We start from the raw sequence: 22,879 nt of genomic DNA, 5'->3' as shown, positions 1-22,879 counted from the left end.
CTCTACGGAGTTCGGGTTTTCTTTTCCTGGTGTATGCTGGGGCTGGGTTTGTAGAGAGGAGTAGCCGAGAAGCCAGAGCCCTGTAGCACTGTACCTGAATTAGGTCTGAGCGGGAGGTGGGTCTGTGCTAGTAGGGTGCGGTCCTGTCCTTCCTCACTAGAGAATCCAGGCCCGGAGACCCCTCCTTCCTCAGGACCCAGACCTTGGGCCCCCAGCCTTCTGCTCTCCGGTGCCAAGTGTCTCGGTTTCCGATGCTGCCCCCTGGTGGGCGAGCCCCCACCCACTCTATTTGCGAGAGGGCAAACTAATTAAATACTTTTATTTACAAAAAACAAAGCAAACCGTCCTGCAAAGTAGGGTCAGGCTCCGCCCTTGCGGCGGTCGCAGCAGCAGAAGGCAGTGGTGGAGTGAAGGTCCAGTTTTCTCGGAGACTGGTTTGTGGGCGCCCCCCTCCCACAGGCCAGGGTCTTCGCTTTGGGGAGCCCTCGCCCTGCCCACCCCTTGCCGCACCCTCGATTTAAGGCACAGCCCGCCCCCTTCCGCCCGGCCCGAGGGAGGGGCCGGATGGGCCGGGAGCCGCGGCAGGGGTTCCCGCCGCCCTTTCCGAGGCGCATTCACTACGGAGCCCTGCGCAGATGGGTACAAGAGGCCTTTAGTGTCGCCCCCCGCAGCCCCCCTCTCCCCGCGTGGCCTGGCTCCGTCCCACGGCTCAGACCGGCGGGCCCGGCGGATTGAGGACGAGGCGGATGCGCTCCACACACAGCGCCGCGGCCTGCCGCGTCTCCTGGCACAGCGCCGCCAGGCTCAGGAAGCCGTGCGGCAGGTCCTCCACCACGCGCAGCGTCACGGGCTGCCTCAGGCTGCGTAGCCGCCGCGCGAACATGACTGAGTCGTCCAGCATGGGGTCCAGCGCGCACGCCTGCGGGACGCCGGGGGTGGGGCACAGGGGCAGGGTAGATGAACGCGGGGAAACACGTGGCCATGTGGGTGGATAGAGGCAGGAGACATGGGGAGGGGGGCGGAGAGTCGGAGAATGAGTTTAACTGGCCTCTGCCTAGCTTCTCCCTTCCCCCAGAGACCCACCCTCTCTTTTCCCCCTCCCCAAATCTCCGAGCCCAGCGCCTGCCCCAGGTACTCAACAAGACTCCCTTAGTCCACCCGTTGCCGGGCCTTCCCTCCTCTTCAGTCAGGCTTAGGCAGGCTTCCTCCATTCCCCCCACTCTGCCCCCCTGGGGGCTCCCTTCCCCACGTGCACCAGTGCCCCGCCCTCCCCGCTCCTTGCCAGCTCCACCTTCCCAGTCTGGCACTCACCACGATGTGCACAGGTGGCAGGGTCTGCAGCATGCTGTCAGGTGCCAGCAGCGGTGACATGAAGGGATTCTTGACGATGGGCGACGAGTAGAGGGTCACCCTTTTGGCATCGTGGCTGGAGCGCCTGGGGTGGAAACCCTCAGGGAAGGCAGCACGCACACCTTGAACTCTGTCCTTGGTGCTCAGCTCATCCCGGGCCTCAGATTCTTCAGATGCATCCTCGGGCCCAAGTAAGAAGTTGACGGCTGAGGGTGTGGAGTGGCCACGTGCCTCCGCTGACAGTGACAGCTCCGGGGTGTCCGGTGTCTCAGAGCTAACCCTTAGGCTCAGGTCAGGCAGCGTCAGGCCCTTGAGGGAGTCCGTTCTCGGTGGGCTCTCAGGCTGGGCCAGTGCTGATTCAGACACACTGCACCGCATTGTCTCTGCGAGAGGAGCAGGGTTAGGGGGCCAGCCAGGGTCACAGGTAAGCCTGGCTCTGCTGGCTGTGTGTATGGTTGGCTGGCCGGGAGGATCATGGGAAGAGCAGTGGCCGGTGGAGGAGTTGCACCCTAGGGCTGTGGAGGCCTAGAGTGTTCCCCCAGACTCCTTCCCTGGGGATGGGCGGGGAACTCCAGGGTGCCCCAGGCTGCAACTCCAAGGGGGAGGTGGAAGGAGTCACAGGTCTTGGAGGTGGAGCTGTGTGCTAACAGAGGGGTGTTTACTTCTGGGAGCCTGTTTCCTTCTCTGTACAAAGGGGATAAAAATAGCCCTTACCTCATAGGAGGTGGTGAGAACTCAGTGGGATAATAAGATTTGGGATTAGGTAGTGCTCCCCTGGGAGGTCGTAATATATCAATATTTATGCTTTATTACCAGGTGCCCTGTTCCAGCTGCCTCCCTGGCCCCAGCACGAGGCCCAGTCAACTTTTTTCCGTCACTTGAGACAGAGGGTATGAATGGATCAAAGTGGAGTAGTGAGCAGGCCCGTGTGGCTTGAAAGGAGGCTCTGTTCACAGGGAGCTAAAAAGAATCCTGAGGACATACCGGGTTCCTAGAGATCCCACAGCTTTAGCCACGTAGATATGCTCCCAAAAGTTCCTTCCTGTTCTTCGCTTCATCTCTTCCCTTTGTTTCGTTTGTTTTTCGGCCACACTGGGTGGCATGCGGGATCTTAGTTCCCAGACCAGGGATCAAACCCATGCCCCCTGCGTTGGGAGCGTGGAGTCTTAACCACTGGATCCCCAGGGAATTCCCCATCCATTCCTTTTGAATGACCAGACAAGCAAGTGCCCAAATGATGCTAAAGGTACGCTTCAGGCCTGCCTGGTATACCCACCTTGGCCTCAGCGCCACTGATTTTATCAGACTCATGCTGCTTACCACTAGGGCCAGGACCTTATGTTTCTGTTTTTTTTCCACTTGCCTTTATAAATCCATAAAAGCAAAATGCAAGACGATATGAGAATAACTGCATAGGTGCCCTGTGCCCCAGAGGGTCACTGGAACAGAACTGTTGACTAGAGTCACGGGGCACCAGTCAGGGGACCAGCATCTTCAAGGAGCACCTACTGTGTGCCAGGTATTGTGCTGGGTGCTTGGCACAAATAGGTGTATGCAGTCCTTACAATAACCTTATGAGGCAGGTATTCTTATTGTACCCATTTCACAGAGGAGCAAAGCAAGGCTCACAGATACCATGACCTGCCCACGTCGGCCAGCAACCAGCCAGTACCTGGTACAGTAGGGAGCTAGACTGGTGTGTGCGCCTCTAGGGTTTGCTCTTGTCACCTTTCTCCTACAAGGAAACCGCCTATGCCCAATGGTCCATGTGCCTAAAATTCAAAATCTCTTTTAATTGTTTTTGGGTATATTTACTTGCAACCATTGGAATATCCTAATATTAAAAACTGAATTTAAAATAAAGCACATTCAATTGGAATGTTTTTCTGAATAACAGGAACTGTATCTACTTGGTTTTTGGCCGCGGCTTGCGGGATCCTACTTCCCCGACCAGGGATTGAACCTGTGCCCTCGGCTGTGAAATTGCAGAGTCCTAACCACTGGACCACCAGGGAATTCTGTGGAAACTGTATCTGTTTTTTTTTTTTTTTAATGTATCTACTTTTGAACATGCAATTTCTATTACCCAGAAAATACTATTGAAAGTGATTTGAATTGGCTGTGCTTTAAAATCCATAAAATGTTAGGAAATGGTGGGAAAAAATGGATCCCTGGATGGAAGTGATTTTTGGCTGCCTGAGGGTCCTCCTACCCACCCAGGGCTGGGAATCTCCTCCACTTCCTGAGGTCTGTCCAATCTTCTGATCTCCCCACACCAGGGCCAGGCCCTGGAGGGGGTATATCTCCATGCACTTCTGTTAAAAGTCTGGAAAGAATCTAGGAGGGCTGGACTCCCACCGAGGGCCCAAGGGATTTGGGTGGGGTTCTTGGGACTGAAAATCAGGACACTCGGCAGGCCTTCTGAGTCATTCCCCAGGGTGCCTTTCTGAGGGGCTGTTTAGAAAGCTAAACCTTACAGTTCCTGGGATTCTGAGTTGACCCGGGGGACCAGAGTCCTGGAATTTGTAGGATGTGGGCTGTCGTGGACAATCAAGGCTTTGTGGTGGGGACTTGGCACAGATATGGGGCAGAGCCAGGAAGGTGATCTCTGCTTCCCTGAGGGCCCAGGGCACAGCCTCTTGCCTCCCCCAGGACTTTTGGTGTGCCAGGCTGTCCCTCCTGGCCACGCTGGATGGGTGTGTGAGGAAAGGGCGTCACTCACCTGCTATGGGCACTGAGTTCAGGTGGGACTTATGCCCCCTCAGCTCCAGAAAGGAGTTGAGCCACGAGGAGGCGCCCAGGCGGAGGTCTCGGAAGAGCAGGGCTGTGTCCCGCTGCACCAGCCCCATCATGCCCAGTGCCTTCTGGTCCGAGTCAGAGTGGTCCTCGGTCTCCCCACCTGGGAGTGTACGTGGGGGACTGAGTTGGTCTCTTCTCTTTCTGAGCCCAGTCTCAACACCCAGAACCTCAGGCATCTGTGCCCCCAGGGACCCAGAATATCTGATGGCTTCAGCAGGAACAAGGAGTCTCAGATTCCCTCTCCTTCATACCCAACGGGACAGGGCTCTAGTCTCTGACCCCAAAGGACCCAGGTATCCAAGCACCCGCAGGGCCCCAGTCGAGTGGGTGTGGGACTAACCAGCATAGGCATTGACACACTTGGAGAGCATGCTGAGGGGCAGCAGGGGGTCCATGAGGCTCAGAAGGCGGGAAGGAGAGGTGGTAGCCTGCAGCATTGTGGCCGGGTAGGCTGCCATGATGCCATCTGGCACCCGCACCCCATAGGCCGCTGCCCGAAGGGACACGGTGAAGCAGAGATTCCCGCCTGCGCTGTCTCCTGCGAGGCATATCCGCTCACCTGTTGAGCCTGGTTTGGAGGGGACTTGGTCAAGCCTGGCAGGGAGGAACTGGAGCTCTGGGCCAGGAGCACTGGGCTCTCAGAGGTCGGGTGTCGGGGGCCCAACCCCAGGGTCTAGCCAATTGCCATTTTAGACATTGGTAAACTAAGGCATGGATTTGGACCCATTTGGGGGATAGTGGTCAGAGGATAAGGCAGCCTTGGGACACGGAGAGGCCTGGAGATGAGGAAGCTCTGGGAAGCTTGGGAGGCTGGAGGTCAGAAGCAAGGAGGGAGGGTGGTGGAAAGGGGAGACCAAGGGCACATTTCAGGAGGGAGGGGCATCGAGGCCAGCAGATGGAAGCCAGGGCTCAGGCTGACTGCACACAAGGGCCACGGGCCCTGTGCCCTGAGGCACGGCCTCATTCTCTGCTTCCCAAGCTGTGGGGAGTGGGAGGTCGGAGGAGCTGGGAATGGGCTGGAGCGAGGCCAGGTGGCTGCCAGCACAGGACAGCAGCGGGTAGAGAAACAGGAGGAGGGAAGAAAAGGTCGGAGGCCATGGGGAAGTGGGGGACAGACTATCAGGGCTAGAGTGGGCCGAAGCAGGAGGCAGAAGGAGGAAGTGGCTGAGACAGAAGGTGGGAGCACCGGGGCAGAGCTGGAGGAGTGGGCGGGGGGACAAGCGGGGTGAACAGGCGGCCGGGTGGCAGGAGATGGAAGGGGGGGCGGGGCGTGCAAGACTGAGGCCTGAGCAACTAATGGCTCGTTCCCCCTGCAGGAGGCTGGGGTGGGCCCGGGGAGCCGGTGGCAGTGAGGGGCTCAGGCTCACCGAGGAGGGCACAGTGCTTGACGGCCCAGCAGTAGGCGTAGAAGCACTCCTCCAGCGCCCGGGGGAAGGGGGCCTCGGGGGCCAGGGAGTAGTCGATGGAGAGGATGGGGGCGCCCAGCTCCTGGGCCCAGCTCTTGAGGTAAGGCTCATGGGATTTGGAGGTCTGGGCCACGAAGCCGCCGCCATGGATGTGCACTACGAGGCACCTTGAACGGGGTGCCTGCTGGGGGCGTGAGCGCAGCTCCAGGCTCCTGGGGCCCTCGGACCTCCCCAGGCTGCTGAGCTCCTCACTGTCCTGGGGGTGAGGAACAAGGAAGTGGGTCAGGCCGCTGAGGTCTTCCTGGGCCTCACCCCACCAAGGGTGTGTGCTCAGAGACAGGAATCGGGGCAGTGTGGGCAGTGAGCGGCGGGAGGACACCTGGGGAAGGTGCTCCCGTGCTCCTCAGCTCTGTACCTGTCCTGGCTGAGGCAGGGACCCTACCTGTCCTTCACGCAGCTCATAGGAGATGAGCCTGACGAGGACGGGCCCAGGGCCTGTGTGGGCCAGTGGGGGTGAGATGGTGACAGTGACCTTGGGGTCAGCGGTCAGCGGCATTTCAAAGGCGGTGGGTGGCAGGCTGAGCAGGCGGCTTACCCTCACGGTGGCTGATGCCATGTTTGCTAGAGACTGGTGGGAGGGAACAGAAGGGGCGCTGGGAGGGGCTGCTGGCAGGGGTTCCCCTCACACCTCCCCTCCGACCCCCAGTCTTTTTCCTCCCGTGCTATCCCTGGACCTGGAACACTGCAGAGGCCCAGGACGTGTCTCTGGGCCTCAGTTTCCCCATCATGCACCAGGTTGGGGCCCTCACCGTGCCCCACGCTCACCGATAGCACCTGGATCTCTGTGAGATTCCAGAAGGTTTTCCAGAAATGCACGTCCAGGTTCTGTACGATCCGCTCAAACTCAGCCCCACGCAGCTCTGGGTCGATGGCAAAGCGGCCGCCGGTGAAGAGGGAGCTGGCTGTCACACCTGGGGGTCAGGAGGGGTGTCAGGGAGCCCCTGGCAGCCTCGCTGGGGCAGCGGTGCAGAGGGACAGGAGTGGAGGGGAGGCTGCAGGCAGGTCCCTGCAGGGACTCACTCAGGCCCGTCTCGTTGCGTTTGTAGTGCTCCCCGAAGGACACCAGCCCGATGGAGACGGTCTGCAGGAATGGCCGGACGGCGGGCGTGAACTGTGGAGACATGCCTCCAAGTCAGGGACCAGGGGCGGGCAGGAGTGGGGTGGGGCAGAGACATGGGGGGTAGATGTGGTCATTCAGCAAACATTTAGTGAGCTCTGGCTGCGTGCCAGGCACTGCTCTAGGCACCTTCATGGAGCTGATGGTGTCGAAAAGACAGACAATACTCAGATAAAGGCATGCCAGATAATGTGAAGTAACGATCGATGTTTGAAAAGACGGTGGGTGGAGGAGACAGAGTGATGATTAGGGGTCTGACTCCTCATACGGGTCTCCAGGAGGGGACTTGAGGAGGGATGGGAATGAAGCGAGGGAAGGCTGTTCCCTGCAGGGGGCAGGACACGTGCAAAGGCTTTGAGGTGGCCCTGTGCTTGGGTGTGGCGGGAGCAGGGTGAGCCAGGGGAGAGGCGCAGGGGCTGAGATCAGAGAAGCAAAGGGGGCTCACGTGGGGCCTGAGGATTTGGATTTGTTCTAGATGTGGATGGAGCCATAGAGGGTAGTGAGCTGGGAGAAGGATGATGCAGGGATCCCTGAAACTCAGCGGGGACAGAGATGAGGTGACGCAGGCAGTGGGGACCAGTTAAGGGGCAGCAGGGAGACAGAAATGGGAAAGGTCAGAGACAGGGCCCGAGATCCTGAGGCAGAAAGAGTCAAATGGGGAGACCCAGCATCTGAGAGGGGCCAGGCAGCTAAGAAAAGACAATAGAGAGACCAGATCAGAGGAAAAAGAAGCCACAGGAGGCTGGGCAAGGGGCCAGCAGGGTTCTTCTGTTCCTTCAGCAAATACTGGCCTGGGTCCTACTGCGTGCTGGGCACTGGGCTGGAGCAGGGGCTGAATGAGACCTAGACAGAGAGGGCCTCTGCCCCCTGGGGCTGACATTTTACAGGGGGAGGCTGTCCTGCAACATGGCACAGCTGGGCCCTTAGAGAGTGGCTGTCAGGCATGGCCCTGCCCCTGGCCGGGGGCCCAGTGGGCCAGAGAGCACAGCCGGGCTCAGGTGACCCTGGGTTCTCACTCCTGAGCTTCGAGGGGACAGCCGGGACACAGGCAGGAGCAGGCTGGCCCAGCTGGGCCGATCAATATTTGTGGGTTCAGCTTAGGCGAGGGGAAGTTCCCAGAATGCCCAGGCTGGATTGGTGAGGACAGGCTGCCCCGCATGGAAGCAGAGAAAGGTGGGGTGCGGTGGGAAGAGGCTGAGAGACTGCCAGGCTCAGCTACACTGAGGCTGGGGGAGGCCCAGCGAGGGTCTGAAGGGGTACAGGGTTACACAGCTCCAGATACTCCTGTTGGGGTTCCCAGATGTGGCTGGGGACTGTGGACCCAGCACTGACCCCAGATGGAGGCAACTTGGGCCTTGGCTCTGAGCCTGGTGCCCCAAGTGCTTCCCAACTCTGAGTCCCCAAAATACTCTTCCTGTGAGTCCAAAGGCCTCAGGGCTGCTTCCCTGTCAGCTCTGAGATGAGCTGTGTCTCCCTGAGGCTGGTTTGGGGTGGGCAGAGGATAGGAGAAGGCCTGCAGCTGGGGGTCAGGGCCCCGGTTCAGGGAGGAGAGGGGCCACAACCAGGTCTTCCTCACTGTCACCAACTTGGATATGCTCCCTGGCTCTCCCTGAAAGCTGAACATCTGGATTCTACTGCTCCTTAGGTGAGTCGATATGCCCAGGCTGACCTGGGTCCAGTTGAGAAGCTTGGAGCCCCTCCCCTTGAACCTCTGTAAAGTGGGGCTGGCACCCTTCCTCCCTGCCTGCCAGGCCTCCGGTGGGGATGACTAAGTGGGACGTGCTCTTACAAACTGGCCTTGAGAACAGTACTGGCTACTCTCCTAGAGGGTCTCCAATGAATTCAGGGGCCAGACAGGTCGCGTAAAAGAGTGAATGAATCTCCTGAGTGTAGGACGATAGGCAGCAGTGGAGATCCTGGTGCAAGAAGCCATGCAAGTTAATGATTTCTCGCTCCATGGCAGATTCGGCCAAAGGGCCACAAGTTTGAGACCCTTCGTGCAGTGCTGTTTGAGCCCCAGACAGCTTTCCCTTCCTGCATCTGCTGTTTGCTGAATCCAGTAACACAGACCATTGTGGTTCCTCTACTATGCTACTGGGCCTGGTTGGGGCCCACCATGTGCCTTCACCATGGGCCCAGAGGGGCAGGGCAGGGGGCTCACCTGGAAGCCCAGGCAGCGGCCGTAGAAGCAGCCCTTGTGCAGAGTGACGTACTCGTGCAGGAAGTCGGCAATGACCCTCTCATCACCCTCGAAGAAGAGCCTCCCGGGCTGGTTGGTGGCCAGCAGGTGCTGAGCGTAGTAGGCCAGAGCACGGAGCTGGGTGAGAGCGGCCAGGTAGGCCTCGAGTTCGGCCAGGTTGTGGCTGGTACGGAAGAAGATGCTGCGGCGGTTAGAGGCCACGTAGCGGGATTTGTGCAGCAGGTGCACCAGGCAGCAGCGGGCTGTGTGCACCAGGCTGCGGTACCCGTTGGCCGGCGTCTCTGCGTCCAGGTCAAAGAGGTGTGCCACGCTCAGCAGGCGGCCCAGGGCTGGCTCCAGCCCCAGTGCCTGTTCCCGAACACCTGCAAAGACGGCTGACAGCCGCCGTGCTGTCTCGCCAGGGCCCTGGCTGGAGAAGAAGGCCATGTTGTCCTCTGCCAGGGTCACCAGCGACTTTGTCATTGTGCGCAGGTCCATGCTGTGCGAGAGGCGTGAGGCTGCGGGCAGGTCGGGAGGCGCATTAAGGCAGGGCTGGACCAGCTGGGCCCTGGCGTCCAGGAGTCCAGGCTCTACCCCCTCCTCCCACAGACTCACGTCAGACCACAGCCCCTCCTTCAGACCGAAGTATGGAGTCTAGGGCTCCAGTTCCTTCCTTCTTTGGGACCCATGAGTCCAGGTACCCACTCTTTCCCTCCTCAAGAGCCAAGTTTGATCCCTCAGTCCCCACCTTCCTAAGACCCAGGAGTCCAGGCCCCAGAACCCTCTTCTTCAGGCCCCAGGAGTCCCTGTCCTCTCTTATCTGGGACACTGATTGATTCCTTAGCCCCAGCATCTGTCCTACAGCCCAGGAGTCTATGTAACCCTTTCTCCCTTCTAGGGACCCAAGTTCAGGCATCTGTCTCCATTTACTCTCCCAGGGCCCAGGACTCCCTCTAGGTTCTGAGCAGTCTGGACCCCCCGTTGGTCCCCCCTCTCAGGACCGGGAGTTCAAGCCCCCATCCTACCTCCTTCTCAGGTCTGAGGGGTCGCCCACAGGCCCTTGCCTTCTGCAATATTTGGGAGAGTTCAGCCCTCAACCCACCGATTCCCATCCACCTGGTGGTGTCCCAGGACCCTGGTCCCAAGCCCAATTCTCTTCCTGAACCCAGTAGTTCATATTTCTAGCCTTATGTACAACTGAGGGGTCACTCCTGGCCCCTCCAGTCTGGCTGTGGAATCCCCTCCAATCTTCTCTGGGGGTCCTCAAACCTTAGTTCCACTCCTCCCCCAGCTGGGTCCCTGGCCTTCAGGCCTGGCTTAGCTTGCACGGGCCAGCCCTGCTCCCTGCCTAGGATGGCATTCAGCCCTGCCATTAACCTTGAACTCACTCTGCATCAGGCTCTGTGCTAAGAGCTTTCTCTGTTTGCTCCTTTAGGTTCTCACTAACCTCGGAGGCCCAGACTGCCTCGGTTCATGTTTCAGCTGTTATTAGGAGCATTCCCATCTTACAAGAGAGGAGACTTGAGGCTCAGAGGTGTTAACTAAGGAGATGAAACTTGCATTGAAAGCGGCAGAGCAGAAGTCAGACCCAAATCTCGGGGGCCAGAGCCGTTACTTTTGCTGGTCTCCGTTCTAGGGCTCTGGAGACTGGGCCTCTAGCTCTGGCCCTCAAAAACTTTCCCTGGACTAGGCCTGACTCCCCACACTTCAGGGTCCCTGGTTAATCTTCCCTTCGGGATCCCTGTCCTGTCACCCAGGTCCTGGACAAGCTGTTCTTGCGCCCCTTGGTGGGTATGCTGCCCTCTGCTTCAGATACCCTTCCCTCCTGAAGCCCATCCAGCACCTTGCCTGACTCCCAAGTCGAGGGTCCCCTGATCCCCCAGAAAAAGGTGTCTCTTTTCCCTTCTAGGCCCTGGGGTTTGGCAGCGGCCACTCCTGTCTGTCAGCTGGCAGTGAACTCACCCCTCCCAGACCTCTTCAGAGCTCCCCAGGGCTGGAACTGCTGACTGTGGCTAGTGCCAGTTGCAGCCTGGGGTGATAATCCCGGGGAGGGGCCCAGCCTGCCCAGGGTGTGGCCACCAGCTCCACCTCCCACCCAGAAAGGACAGTGAGAACCCAGTGCTGTAAACAAAGCCTGGGGCCCAACTCCCAGTCATTGTCCAGCCTCCTCTGGCTTTGAACCCTGGAGTTTGGGCCACCAAGGCCCTCCTCCCTCAGTCCCAGGAGTCCAGACCCCTAGTCCCCTCAACAGTTAGAAACTGAGGCATGCAGGTCCCCTGTCCCCTCCTCCCTTAGACCGAGAAGTCTCACCCTGGTCCTGAACAAAGTGTGCCCCCTCACCCAGCCTGGCTGCCCTCCTTCTCCCCAGGGTGGATTCAGGGAGCAGCAGCACCATGACTGATCGCAGCTCCTGCCCCCAGACTGGCCGTGGCACAGCTGGCCCCAGCTGGTGGGCAGCAAGCCTTGCCTGTCCCTCCCAGGAGGACAACAGCCGATTAAGGGCAGTGCCAAGCTCAGCCAGGGGGCCCAAGCCACAGGTGCTGCTGTGTGGTGTTCCCACACTGGGCACCCTGTACCTGCCACTTCCCTTCCAGCCCATCCTGCTGTGACTGTCATTCCCACCTCACACATGGGAGACTGAAGCTCAGACACACTTCACCTCCGTTATGCCACGTGCTCCTTGCCTGGCCAGCTCTTTCTCACCCTCAGGACTCAGCTTCTCACCTCCTCCAGGAGGGCGTTCCCTAACTGCTCCCCCCCCTCTAAGATGCACCCCCTACCACTGCTTTCTGCCATCATCTTTAAGTTGTTCTTCTTCCTAGAATTTTACATATTTGCAGTTTTCCATTTGTTTCCATGTTTGTTGTTTGTGTCCCCCAGGGGCAGAACCAGGCTCCATGGAGCTGTGACGCTTTTACAAGTGGAGGTGGGGCTCTTTAGGAAAAAGAATAGAAAACCACAAGTATGGTATTAGGTACAGGGCCTTGGAAGAGGCCTGTGCAAATGAGAGGCCTCAGTGTCATGTGCTTGGCTGTAGGTGAATCCTCCCCTGTCACTCCGCCTGGGATATCATCCCCATGGGGGCATGGGATGGCCCCAGGGTCCATCATGGGGCCTAGCACATAGCAGGTGCTCAGCAAATATTTGAAGAAGGAAGGAAAGGGGAAGAGTCAGAGTGGGGGCAGGAGGGACTGGATGGACACCCATCCCTCCCCAGGACAAACAAACGGATGGACAGACAGAGGCCTCTGGAGGCAGCTCTGAGCTTGGTGGCTGTGACAACAGAACACCGGCCTAAGCCACTGGCCAGGTGATCCTAGATGAGCTTGGTCTCCTCATCTGGAAACTGCGCTTGGCCATCCTGCCCACTGAGGGCCGGAAATGATCTTTGCAAGCAGGACCCCACGGCGGCATTTCTGCCCGTGGTTTGCTTTGTGGTTCTCACTCAGCCTCACTGAGATGTGTATCGGGTCATTTTTCCATCTAACATACTGTACAATTTACTGCTTGTGCTGTTTGCTTTGTGTCTGACAATAGATTATAGGCTCCCTGTGGGCAGGGACTTTGTTTTGTTCACTGCCGTACCCCCAGCCCTTGCTCATGCCCGGCACAGGGCTAGCGTGGTATTTATTGCACGGCTGCGGTTTCCCATTGTATAAAGCAGCTGTCATTTACTTCCTGTCTATGGGGTAGGGCTCCTGATCGAACATGAGGGCACAGGAGACCTGGACAAAAGAAGTAACCTGCACGAAGCAGTGAGGAAGAGGCTGGAGCCCAGGCGCTGCCCTTCGCCCTGTTCCAGGCGGCTCCCTGGGGGCTGGTCCAGATGGAGCAGGGAGGATGGGATGCTGAGGTTGCCAGAGGCTTGCCGAGAATATGAGGCAGAGGGCACTGGGGCAGGGGCAGGCCATCAGGGCCTTGGGTGAGGACTGGGGCAGAGGGAAGGGTGAGGGTCCTGCTGCCTGGGCACTAGCCCTTTGCTCTAAATGGTCACAGGACAACTGGACCCGGCCTGGATTTTGAGAGAGAAGGGTGGTAGGGAAGTAAGTGGGGGGGAAGATGGAGGAAGGGCTAGGTATGGGGCCTGGGAGGGGCAAGGCCTTCTGAAGGGGAGAGGCCTGGGGGCAGATGCAGGCGAGGGGGCAGTGACCGTGGCTTGATCCCTGACTGTGTCTGCATGAAAGAGCAGACACTGCTCTAAGACAGCCGTGTGCCAGGCACGGCTCTCTTTCTGTACTTTAGGCGAGGTAACTCGTTTCATCCTTTCCACAACCCGTGAGGTAGGAACCATCATGACCCATTTTGGCAGATGAGAAAACTGAGATGCAGAGAGGTGACATACCGCCCAGGGTCACCGAGCCAGCAAGGATGGCACAGCTTCTCTGCTGTGTTTCTGTGTGTATCCGTGTTGCTCCTTCTGTCATGTCTCAGCTCTGTGCTTTCTGGGTGGGCAGGTGTGAGTATGTCTTTGAGGTTCCCATGGAGGTACATACATATGTAGGTTCCTGTCATGCCTAGCATTGGTCCCGGTCTGTGTTTGTGGGTGAGTGTGTCCACATTTTTTCTTAGTCTGTGTGTTTTCGTTTCTCAGTCTGTGTGTTTTCTTTTCTCAGTATGTCTGCAAGCATATTTGTATGCATGTGTCACGACCTATCTGTGTTGCTCAGCCTGTGAGGGTTTCTGTGTCTCTATTTCTCTTGGCCTGTGAGATTGTGTGGCCATGTGTTTGTATGTGTACGGACATATATCTTTTGTGAGTGTGTGTGTGTGTGTGTGTGTGTGTGTGTGTGTGTGTATGGCACCCGTCTCTTCCCATTTGCTCCAGTTCGAACCTAGGGCATCAGCATGGCCACCTCACAGTCCCACCCAATCCATCATGAAGTCCTGTTCCCCATCCTCCCCTAGAAAGCACTGGAACCTGGCCCTTCTCCCACCTCCACTGCTCCCTTCTCTAGATGACTGTAACAACTCTTTCTGTGTCTCCGTTTTTGCCCCCTCCGTGTCTTTTCCACATAGCAGCCAGAGGATTTTTCTAAAACTTAAATCTGGTCACACACTCCCAATGCTTCAACACCTCCATCCTTGCTCTCAGGATAAAGACGGTCTGAGCTCTGAGCCTCTCTGAGCCTTCCTGTGTGCATCTGGAGCCAACTCCGGTTCTATGTTTGGCTAATGATGATGTTTATGGCAGGGAGGATGACGAGTTTGGGGGTCTCTGGGCCCGGGGGCTATGTCAGTTTCTTTCCTGCTCAGGAAATTCCCATAGGTCCTCACTGGGATTGACACATACTCCTAATCCAGCAAGGACTTCATGTGTGCCTCTGCCTGAGGCTTGTAGCATCTCTGTTGGTCTGCCAGTGTTTCTCCAGCCCGCTGAGATCTGTAAATAATGTGACCCCCTAGGGAACCCAGGTGACAGCGCTTCCTTCTCCCAAGTGAAATTTAGGCTGTCCAAAGCCAACCCAGGGCTCCTTAGTCCTAGGAGTAGGAGTCAGGAATTTAGGTCCTAGGGCAGCCAGGCTGAAGCAGGTGGACTGACAACAAATGGATGAGTGGACTGAATGAAGGATGGTGGGACAGGGCTGTTTGCAGCTGTACTGCACCCCTCCTCCAGGCATTCCCCACTATAGGGCACCCCTTCCTCCTACCTGACTCACCCCTAAACTTCCTCTTTGGGCCACAGCTTCTAAATCTCTTCTCCATTACCGTCTCAAGAGTGTCAGAGACCTGAAAATCGGCGTTTGAACCATCTCCCACGTTGAAATCACAAGGCAAGAGCTGCCACGGTCACACAGCGAGTACGGAGCTAGAGCGGGAACCCTGGTTCGGGACACTAACATTCTGGACTCTACTCCCAAGACGGTACTGGGGCGTCCGAGAGTTTCTATGCTGGAGGTGATATTTCTCTCTCACATCACCCGCTTCCCACAGTGGATTATCCCCGCACCCCCGCCCCGCAGGGCAGCAATGAGCCAGTCCACGGGCCCCACCCACTTCTTGTGGCAAGAGGTCAGTCCACTCGGTTCCCAGTTTCCCACAGGATGTCTAAGGTTCCTTCCGGCCCCTGCCGGCCTCCTCCCACTCACCTTTGGCTTTGCCTTTTCGCCACCGTCCGCGCCTTTGACTTTTGGACCCCTCTTGAACCTTCTTCGAGCCCGGAGCCCCAGCGGCCACAGGGAACTTCAGTTCCCTGGCCGACTCCATCAATTTTCCGCGGTCCGGGCCCCGGGGCCAATTCCACCAGCTTGGGCCAATTCCACCCGCCTGGGCCAATTCCAGCCGCGAGTCACCGCCCCGAGGACCAATCCTCGCTACGTACCACCGTCGGGCCCCCACACCACCCAATCTCGGACTTGCTTCTCTCTGGGTCCCGCCCTCTGAGCAAGGAGGGCCGGCCCCCACAGTCGGGTCCCGCCCACCACCGCTAGGGTCTGCAACCTAGCCCCGCCCCCGCGCACTCATTAAAGGGCCCGCGACCAACAAAAATGCAGCATTGGAGGCGGCTAAAAGCGTATTCGGTCAGAACTAGTAGGGAGTCCCACGGGGGTCACCCCAGCAAGGAAGCCCCGATGTTGTCACGTGTTGGCTGTCATCCTTGTCTTCCCACTCACCTTCCCACGTAGGGATCGTCTAGAACGCACGGGTCTGCCCGCCGAGAGGTGAGCCGGGTGCCACTTATCTTCCGCCTGGGGTCGGGGAGCGGGCCAGGTCCTCGGGCAATTCAAAGCCGAGGCCGGGTTGCAGTGCACGAGGCGTGGCTCTGCCAGGGAGCCTTTGGAGGAGGAAGCCCCGCCTTTCCCCCCTGCCCTCTGTCTTCTAGTTCTCCTATTGCTCCGTTTCTTAGGGTTCTCCTCTGTGCCCTGTCCCTCCCCGCGAGAATGGAAGGGAGGGGCTGTAGGGTGCTCGGCGCCTGCGCACTAGCTCCAAGCCGTGCACCGGCCCGCAGGGAGGAGAGGCGGCCGCGGGAACTGCGAGAACCTGGGAAAAGGCGGGAAACAGAGGAGGCTCGAGGCTCGCGCGTGCGCACACACTCAATTGTCTTTCTGAGGGTCCCGGAGAGGCGGCTTTGGCTGTGGCGGCGCTGTGGTGAAGGCGTCCCTTGAGACTGAGTTCGGGAGGCCCAGGGAGACCGCTGTTTAGCACCAGAAGCACCATCGCGCCCCTCCTCCCCACCCTCCCAAATCACATGAGCAGCCGTGGCACTGAGAGACATTGATGACCCTCTTCTCCTCAGTCCTGAGAGAGGCGGCCCAGCCCTTCCGGGGGACACAGGCCTCTGGGCTGAGACCCCCATTACCAGCCTTCGGACTAACAGTCCTCACAGTGCCCTCAGCTTCCGGATTGCGGCCACCTTGTTTCCCCCCCCCCGGGTATTTCACCGTCTCCCCACGTTCCCCGGAGAGAACTTGCGCCCCCCTTGTGCAGGGCAGGGCTTCTGAGCGCAGAGAAGGAGCTCAGGGTCCAAGCCTGCTCCCCGGGGGCACCATGGCCGGCTTCGGAGGAGGGGCAGAGATGCTGTCGCCAGCGGAGTCTTGTGCCCACCACCCGCCCACACCGCTCCCCCAGCTCTCCCTCCCGTCAGCGCCGACCTTGCCTGGGACTTGGGCGGAGCCCCAGCGTCTCTCCCAGGCGCCCCCTTCCTGAGATCACAACCCACGAGGCCATGGGCCCGGCGGGACTGGGACTCCCTGGGGACAAGTGTCCTCCTGCCCACTGGACAACCCAGAGAGCTCAAGGATCGCTCCTGCCCGGTTTTCGGCCTGGCCTGCGTGGACGCTCGCCGAGGGTAAGGGTCCACGTTCAGCAGGGTGCCGCGGTGGCACCCTGGGAGGCCCCCTTCCTCCAAGCTCAACTTACCTGGGTTCCGGTAGTGTCTGGGGTTCTGGCTGCTGGTTTTCTTACTGGGTAATCACGTCCCACCAAATCCTGACATCACTTCATAACCAGGTTTCCCCTTGAAGACCAGCTTCATTCCCTGGGCTACTGTTCCACCCCTCTTGGCTGGCGAATTGGTCTCTAACGTAAACCCTAAATCCGAATCTGCACCAGAATCTACTACCCATTCAAGAAATGTCTTATGTTCTGAGGCCGGTTGCTGTATGGATGGTTCGTTTGGTTTTGACAGAAATTGCCACTCAGCCAAAGATCCCTCTTGGGATTTGGCTCCCTGGGCTGGAGCTGCGTGCTGAGCTGTAGGGTCTGACTGTCGCCGTCTCTCTTGGGACATCAGTTCCGTCTGGGCAGGTGGTCCATTTTGGGGTCCAGGTCCTACCTGGGCTCCAGCTCCCTCTCTCAATTTCGGCTCCTGTTGAGTTCTAGAATCTTGTCCCGGCCCAGGTCTGTGCTGTGAGGCGGCTTCCTGTTTCCTGAAGGGCACCCTTTGGATGGGAGGTGACTGCTGTGGTGCAGGCTCCTGTGGGGCAAGAAATTCCTGCCGCAAAGCAGATTTTTGCTGTGCTCCAGGTTCCTGCTGGGATTCAGCTTCATGTTGGGCAAGGGGTCTTTGCTGTGCAGTGCGCTTCTGTTGGGTATCGGGTCCCTGCTGAGCCTTAGATGCTGGCTGAGCTGTGGGTGTCTTTTCTGGCCCAGACTCTGACTGGGTGATAGGTGTCTGGTGTGGCTCAGGTTCCCAGTCAGGCCTAGAAACTAACTTAGTTAGAACCTGGCTCCATTGTTGTTATTTCCCCGAAGGGAGATGCTGATCTCCCAGGCTTCATCCTTCTCGGCCCCCACAGGCCTCCTTTGTCACAGATCCCTCACTGATTGCTCATGATGGCTCCTCCCTTTGGGTTCCACTCCTTCATCCTGCCATCCCTGCTCTTCCCTTTTTAAGGCAGTTGGCAAGTGGCCCCCTATTCCTGTGCCAAGTGATATGCTCTGTTCCTCCTGCTTTGAGAGGAGGATTGGGAACGGGAGGAGGCTGTGCGCCCAGCACACTCTCCTATCAGAGGGGAGGGGCTTGCCCTGTTGTATCATAAATAGGACTCCACCCAACTCACCACTCAGTTAAAATGCTGCTTCTCATAAGGCCAGCATCCCAACTTAGTCCTCTGTTCAACCTGGATGACAGAAGCCAGATTCTGGCTTGGTGTTTCTTTTCTTTTCTCCCCTTCTGATGTTTGAGGAAATGGTCAGAGGGGGAGGCAGGATCTACACATTTTTTTTTTTTTTTGGCTGCTTCGGTTTGCGGGATCTTAGTTCCCCAACCAGGGATTGAATCCGGGGCCAAAGCAGTGAGAGTGCTGAGTCTTAACTACTGGATCGCTGGGGAATTCCCAGGATCTACACTGTTTTAATGTTTTCCTTTTTATTCATTCTTTCAAATGGTTGCCATTTTATTTCCTTATATTATCGTTCTGATCATTTTACTCCCATGTTAAAAAAAAGACACCCTCTCATTTTTTCACTTGAAGCCCTTTTCAGGACCACACCATGTCTCTAGCTTTCAACTCTGCTTCTGCATATATGTATTCTGTAGTAGATTGGAAAGTTACAGAGTCAGATGACCATTGATGATGATGATGATGATGATAATCATAAATACTGGAAGCATTTTACCTGCTAGGAAATTGTGCCAGGTTTTTTTAAAATCTATATTATCTTTACTAAGACAATGTCTGATTCATTGCTTTAACTTCTTTCTTTGCCCCACCTAGCTCTTAGCTCAGAAGGGTTTGTTGAATGAGTAAAGGAATAACAGGTTGGGCAGTGGAGAAAGACTGAGGGTGGTGTTGGGGAGAGGTGTGTGTAGAATCTGGATTAAGTTTGGAATTTACAGGGTAAAATGGGTCGACTGGATTGAACGTGAATTTCTGGACCCCTTTGAAACAAAATGATTTTGCTCTATTAGATTTAAATATATTAATTGACTTATGTTTGCTACTTGCCTGGTTGTATTTAAGGTCAGGTGGTGCCAGCTAGGAAACCTGGATTTCCTGGTTTCTTTCAGGTAAGTGAGCTTAAGCCTGGGTAGGTAGAGGGCACAGGAAAAGACTGTCAGGAGAGGCATTAGAGGGAGCAATAATTTTGGTGATAATGCTTTTTTTTTTGAGAACACTAGAACGGTTTAGGGAGTAGAGACAGGGATGGGGAGCTTGAGGTGGGAGAAGGGCATCTTAAGGTGCGCTCACTGCCTTGTTGACTGAGAATGTTTCATCGGGAGGGTGGGCTCTCATAGCTCCTGTAAGGGCAGAGCAAAGCTTGTCAGCTGAGAAATTGCTGGCAGGCTCTGAAGGGCTTGGTTGGCTTCTTCTTTTTTTTTTTTTTTTTTTGGTGGTACTCTCACTGTTATGGCCTCTTCTGTTGTGGAGCACAGGCTCCGGACGCGCAGGCTCAGCGGCCATGGCTCACGGACCCAGCCGCTCCACGGCATGTGGGATCCTCCCTGACCGGGGCACGAACCCGCATCCCCTGCATCGGCAGGTGGACTCTCAACCACTGAGCCACCAGGGAAGGCCCAGAGTACAGGTCTTTTGCCTCCTAGGTATTTTATGCATTGTGATGCAATGGTAAATGGGATTGTTTCTTTAATTTCTCTTCTGATCTTTTGTTGTTAGCGTATAGAAATACGACAGATTTCTGTGTGTTTATTTTGTATCCTGCAATTTTACCGAATTCATGGATGGGCTCTAGTAGTTTTCTGGTAGCATCTTTAGGATTTTCTACGTGTAGTATCACGTCACCTGCAAACAATGACAGTTTTACTTCCTCTTTTCCAATTCGTATTCCCTTTATTTCTTTTTCTTCTCTGATGGCCATGGCTAGGACATCCAAAACTATGTTGAATAAAAGTGGTGAGAGTGTCTGGTTCCTGGTCTTAGAGGAAGTGCTTTCAGCTTTGCACCATTGAGTATGATGTTAGCTGTAGGCTTGTAATATATGGCCTTTATTATGTTGAGGTATGTTCCCTCTATGCCCACTTTCTGGAGAGTTTTTATTGTAAATTGGTGTTGAATTTTGTCAAAAGCTTTTTCTGAATCTATTGAGATAATCGTATGGTTTTTATTCTTCAATTTGTTGGTGTGGTGTATCACACTGATTGATTTGCAGATTTTGAAAAATCCTTGCATCCCTGGGTTAAATCCTACTTGATCATGGTGTATGATCCTTTTAATGTATTGTTGGATTTGGATTGCTAGTATTTTGTTGAGGATTTTTGCATGTATGTTTATCAGTGATATTGGCCTGTAATTTTCTTTTTTTGTAGTATCTTTGGCTGGTTTTGCTGTCAGGGTGATAGTGGCCTCATGGAATGAGTTTGGGAGTGTTCCTTCCTCTGTGATTTTTTGGAATAGTTTCAGAAGGATAGGTGTTAACTCTTCTCTAAATGTTTGATAGATTTTGTTTGTTGGGAGTTTTTAAATCACAGGTTCAATTTCAGTACTTGTGGTTTGTCTTGTTCATATTTTCTATTTCTTCCTGGTTCAGTCGTGGGAGATTGTACCTTTCTAAGAATTTATCCATTTCTTCTAGGTTGTCCATTTTATTTGCATACAGCTGCTTGTAGTAGTCTCTTATGATCCTTTGTATTTCTGTGGTGTCTGTTGTAACTTCTCCCTTTTCATTTCTATTTTATTGATTTGAGCCCTCTCCCTCCTTTTTAATAAATTTATTTATTTATTTATTTATTTTTGGCTGCACTGGGTCTCCGTTGCTGCGCGCTGGCTCTCTCTAGTTGCGGTGAGTGGGGGCTACTCTTTGTTGCGGTGCACGGGCTTCTCATTGCGGTGGCTTCTCTTGTTGCAGAGCACAGGCTCTAGGCGTGCAGGCTTCAGTAGTTGTGGCACGTGGGCTCAGCAGTTGTGGCTCGTGAGATCTAGAGCGCAGGCTCGGTAGTTGTGGCGCACGGGCTTAGTTGCTCCATGGCATGTGGGATCTTCCCAGACCAGGGCTTGAACCTGTGTCCCCTGCACTGGCAGGCAGATTCCCAACCACTGCGCCAGCAAGGAAGCACCCCCTTCCTTTTTCTTAATGAGTCTGGCTAAAGGTTTGTCAATTTTGTTTATCTTTTCAAATAACCAGCTTTTAGTTTCATTGATCTTTTCTATTGTTTTCTTCCTCTCTATTTCACTCTTTCTGCTTTTATATTTATGATTTCCTTTCTTCTACTAACTTTGGATTTTGTTTGTTCTTCTTTCTGTAGTTGCTTTAGGTGTAAGGGTAGGTTGTTTATTTGAGATTATTCTTGTTAGGTTGTTTATTTGAGATTCCGCTTGAGGTAAGATTTTATTGCTATAAACTTCCGTCTTAGAACTGCTTTTGCTTTGTCCCATACATTTTGGATGGTCGTGCTTTCATTTTCATTTGTCTCTAGGTATTTTTTGGTTTCCTCTTTGATTTCTTCAGTGATCCGTTGGTTGTTTAGTAACATATTGTTTAGCCTCCACGTGTTTGTGTTTTTTACAGTTTTTTTCTTGTAGTTGATTTCTAATCTCATAGTGTTGTGGTTGGAAAAGATGCTTGATATGATTTCAGTTTTCTTAAACTTACTGAGGCTCTCTTTGTGGCCGAGCATGTGATCAATCCTGGGGAATGTTCCATGTGCACTTGAAAAGAATGTGTATTCTGCTGCTTTTGGATGGAATGCTCTATAAATATTAATTAAGTTGGTCTGGTCTAATGTGTCATTTAAGGCCTGTGTTTCCTTATTGAGTTTCTGTCTGGATGATCTGTCCACTGATGAAAGTGGAGTGTTGAAGTCCCCCAGTATTATTGTGTTAGTGTTGATTTCTCCTTTTATGGCTGTTAGTATTTGCCTTATATATTGAGGTGCTCCTATGTGTGGTGCATATACATTTTTTAATGGTGCATATACATTTACAATTGTTATATCTCCTTCTTGGATTGATCCCTTGTTCATTATGTAATGTCCTTCTTTGTCTCTTGTAACAGTGTTTATTTTAAATTCTATTTTGTCTGATATGAGTATTGCTACTCCAGCTTTCTCTTGATTTCCATTTGCATGGAATACATTTTTCCATCCCCTCACTTTCAGTCTGTATGTGTCCCTAGACCTGAAGTCAGTCTCTTGTAGACAGCATATATATGGGTCTTGGTTTTTTTTTTTTTTTTTTTGGCTGTGCTGTGTGGCATCTGAGATCTTAGTTCCCTGACCAGGGATCAAACCTGTGCCCCCTGCTGGGGAAGCGCAGAGCCTTAACCACTGGGCTGCCAGGGAAGTCCCAATACAGGTCTTGTTTTCATATCCATTCAGTCAGTCTATGTCTTTTGGTTGGAGCATTTAATCCATTTATGTTTAAGGTAATTATCAATATGTTTGTTCTTATTTCCATTTTGTTAGTTGTTTTGGATTTGTCTTTTGGGGTGTTTTTTATTCCCTTCCTCTCTTGTTCTCTTCTCTTGTGAATGATGAGTAACTTTAGTGTTGTGTTTGGATTCCTTTTTCTTTTTTGTGTGTGTATTTGTTGTAGATTTTTGGTTTGCAGTTACCATGAGGTTTTGATATACTGATAGCAGTCTGTATATAAACAAGATTGTTTTAAGATGGTGGTCTTTTAATTTCAAATCCGTTTCAAATATCCTGCATTTGTACCCTCCTCCTCTCCTGATTACTGGTTTTGATATCATATTTGTGTGAGGATGATTTCCTACCTATATAGTATGTTTGCCTTTACTAGTGAGCTTTTCCATTTGTAATTTTCTTGTTTCTAGTTCTGGCCTTTTCTTTTCTGCCTAGAGAAGTACCCATAGCATCTGTTGCAAAGCTGGTCTGGTGGTGCTGAATTGTCTTAGATTTTGCTTGTTTCTAAAGCTTTTGATTTCTTCAGTTTTGTTGAATCTGAATGAGAGCCTTGCTGGGTAGAGTATTCTTGGTTGTAGGTTATTCTCTTTCATCACTTAAAATATATCATGCCACTCCCTTCTGGCCTGCAGAGTTTCTGCTGAGAAAATGGCTGATAACTTAATGGGAGTTCTCTTGTATGTTATTTGTTGCTTTTCCCTTGTTGC

General features: G+C 54.4%; 1 protein-coding gene across 1 annotated transcript; it reads right to left on the bottom strand.

Annotated features, from left to right (window-relative positions):
* Positions 1 to 299: 299 nt before the first annotated feature.
* On the bottom strand, positions 300 to 15,215 carry LIPE (lipase E, hormone sensitive type). Its single transcript, XM_081215348.1, is given in 12 exon segments — positions 300 to 680; positions 682 to 721; positions 724 to 919; positions 1,312 to 1,733; positions 4,073 to 4,249; positions 4,490 to 4,717; positions 5,517 to 5,811; positions 5,998 to 6,183; positions 6,381 to 6,526; positions 6,636 to 6,726; positions 8,894 to 9,429; positions 14,998 to 15,215. Coding segments are annotated over 12 exon segments (2,463 nt in total). The 5' UTR covers positions 15,116 to 15,215; the 3' UTR covers positions 300 to 652.
* Positions 15,216 to 22,879: the final 7,664 nt, after the last annotated feature.

This window comes from Mesoplodon bidens (genome assembly GCF_964165515.1).
Source record: "Mesoplodon bidens genome assembly, chromosome: 18".
Lineage (NCBI taxonomy): Eukaryota > Metazoa > Chordata > Mammalia > Artiodactyla > Ziphiidae > Mesoplodon > Mesoplodon bidens.
This window is presented reverse-complemented; position numbering and strand designations above follow the sequence as displayed.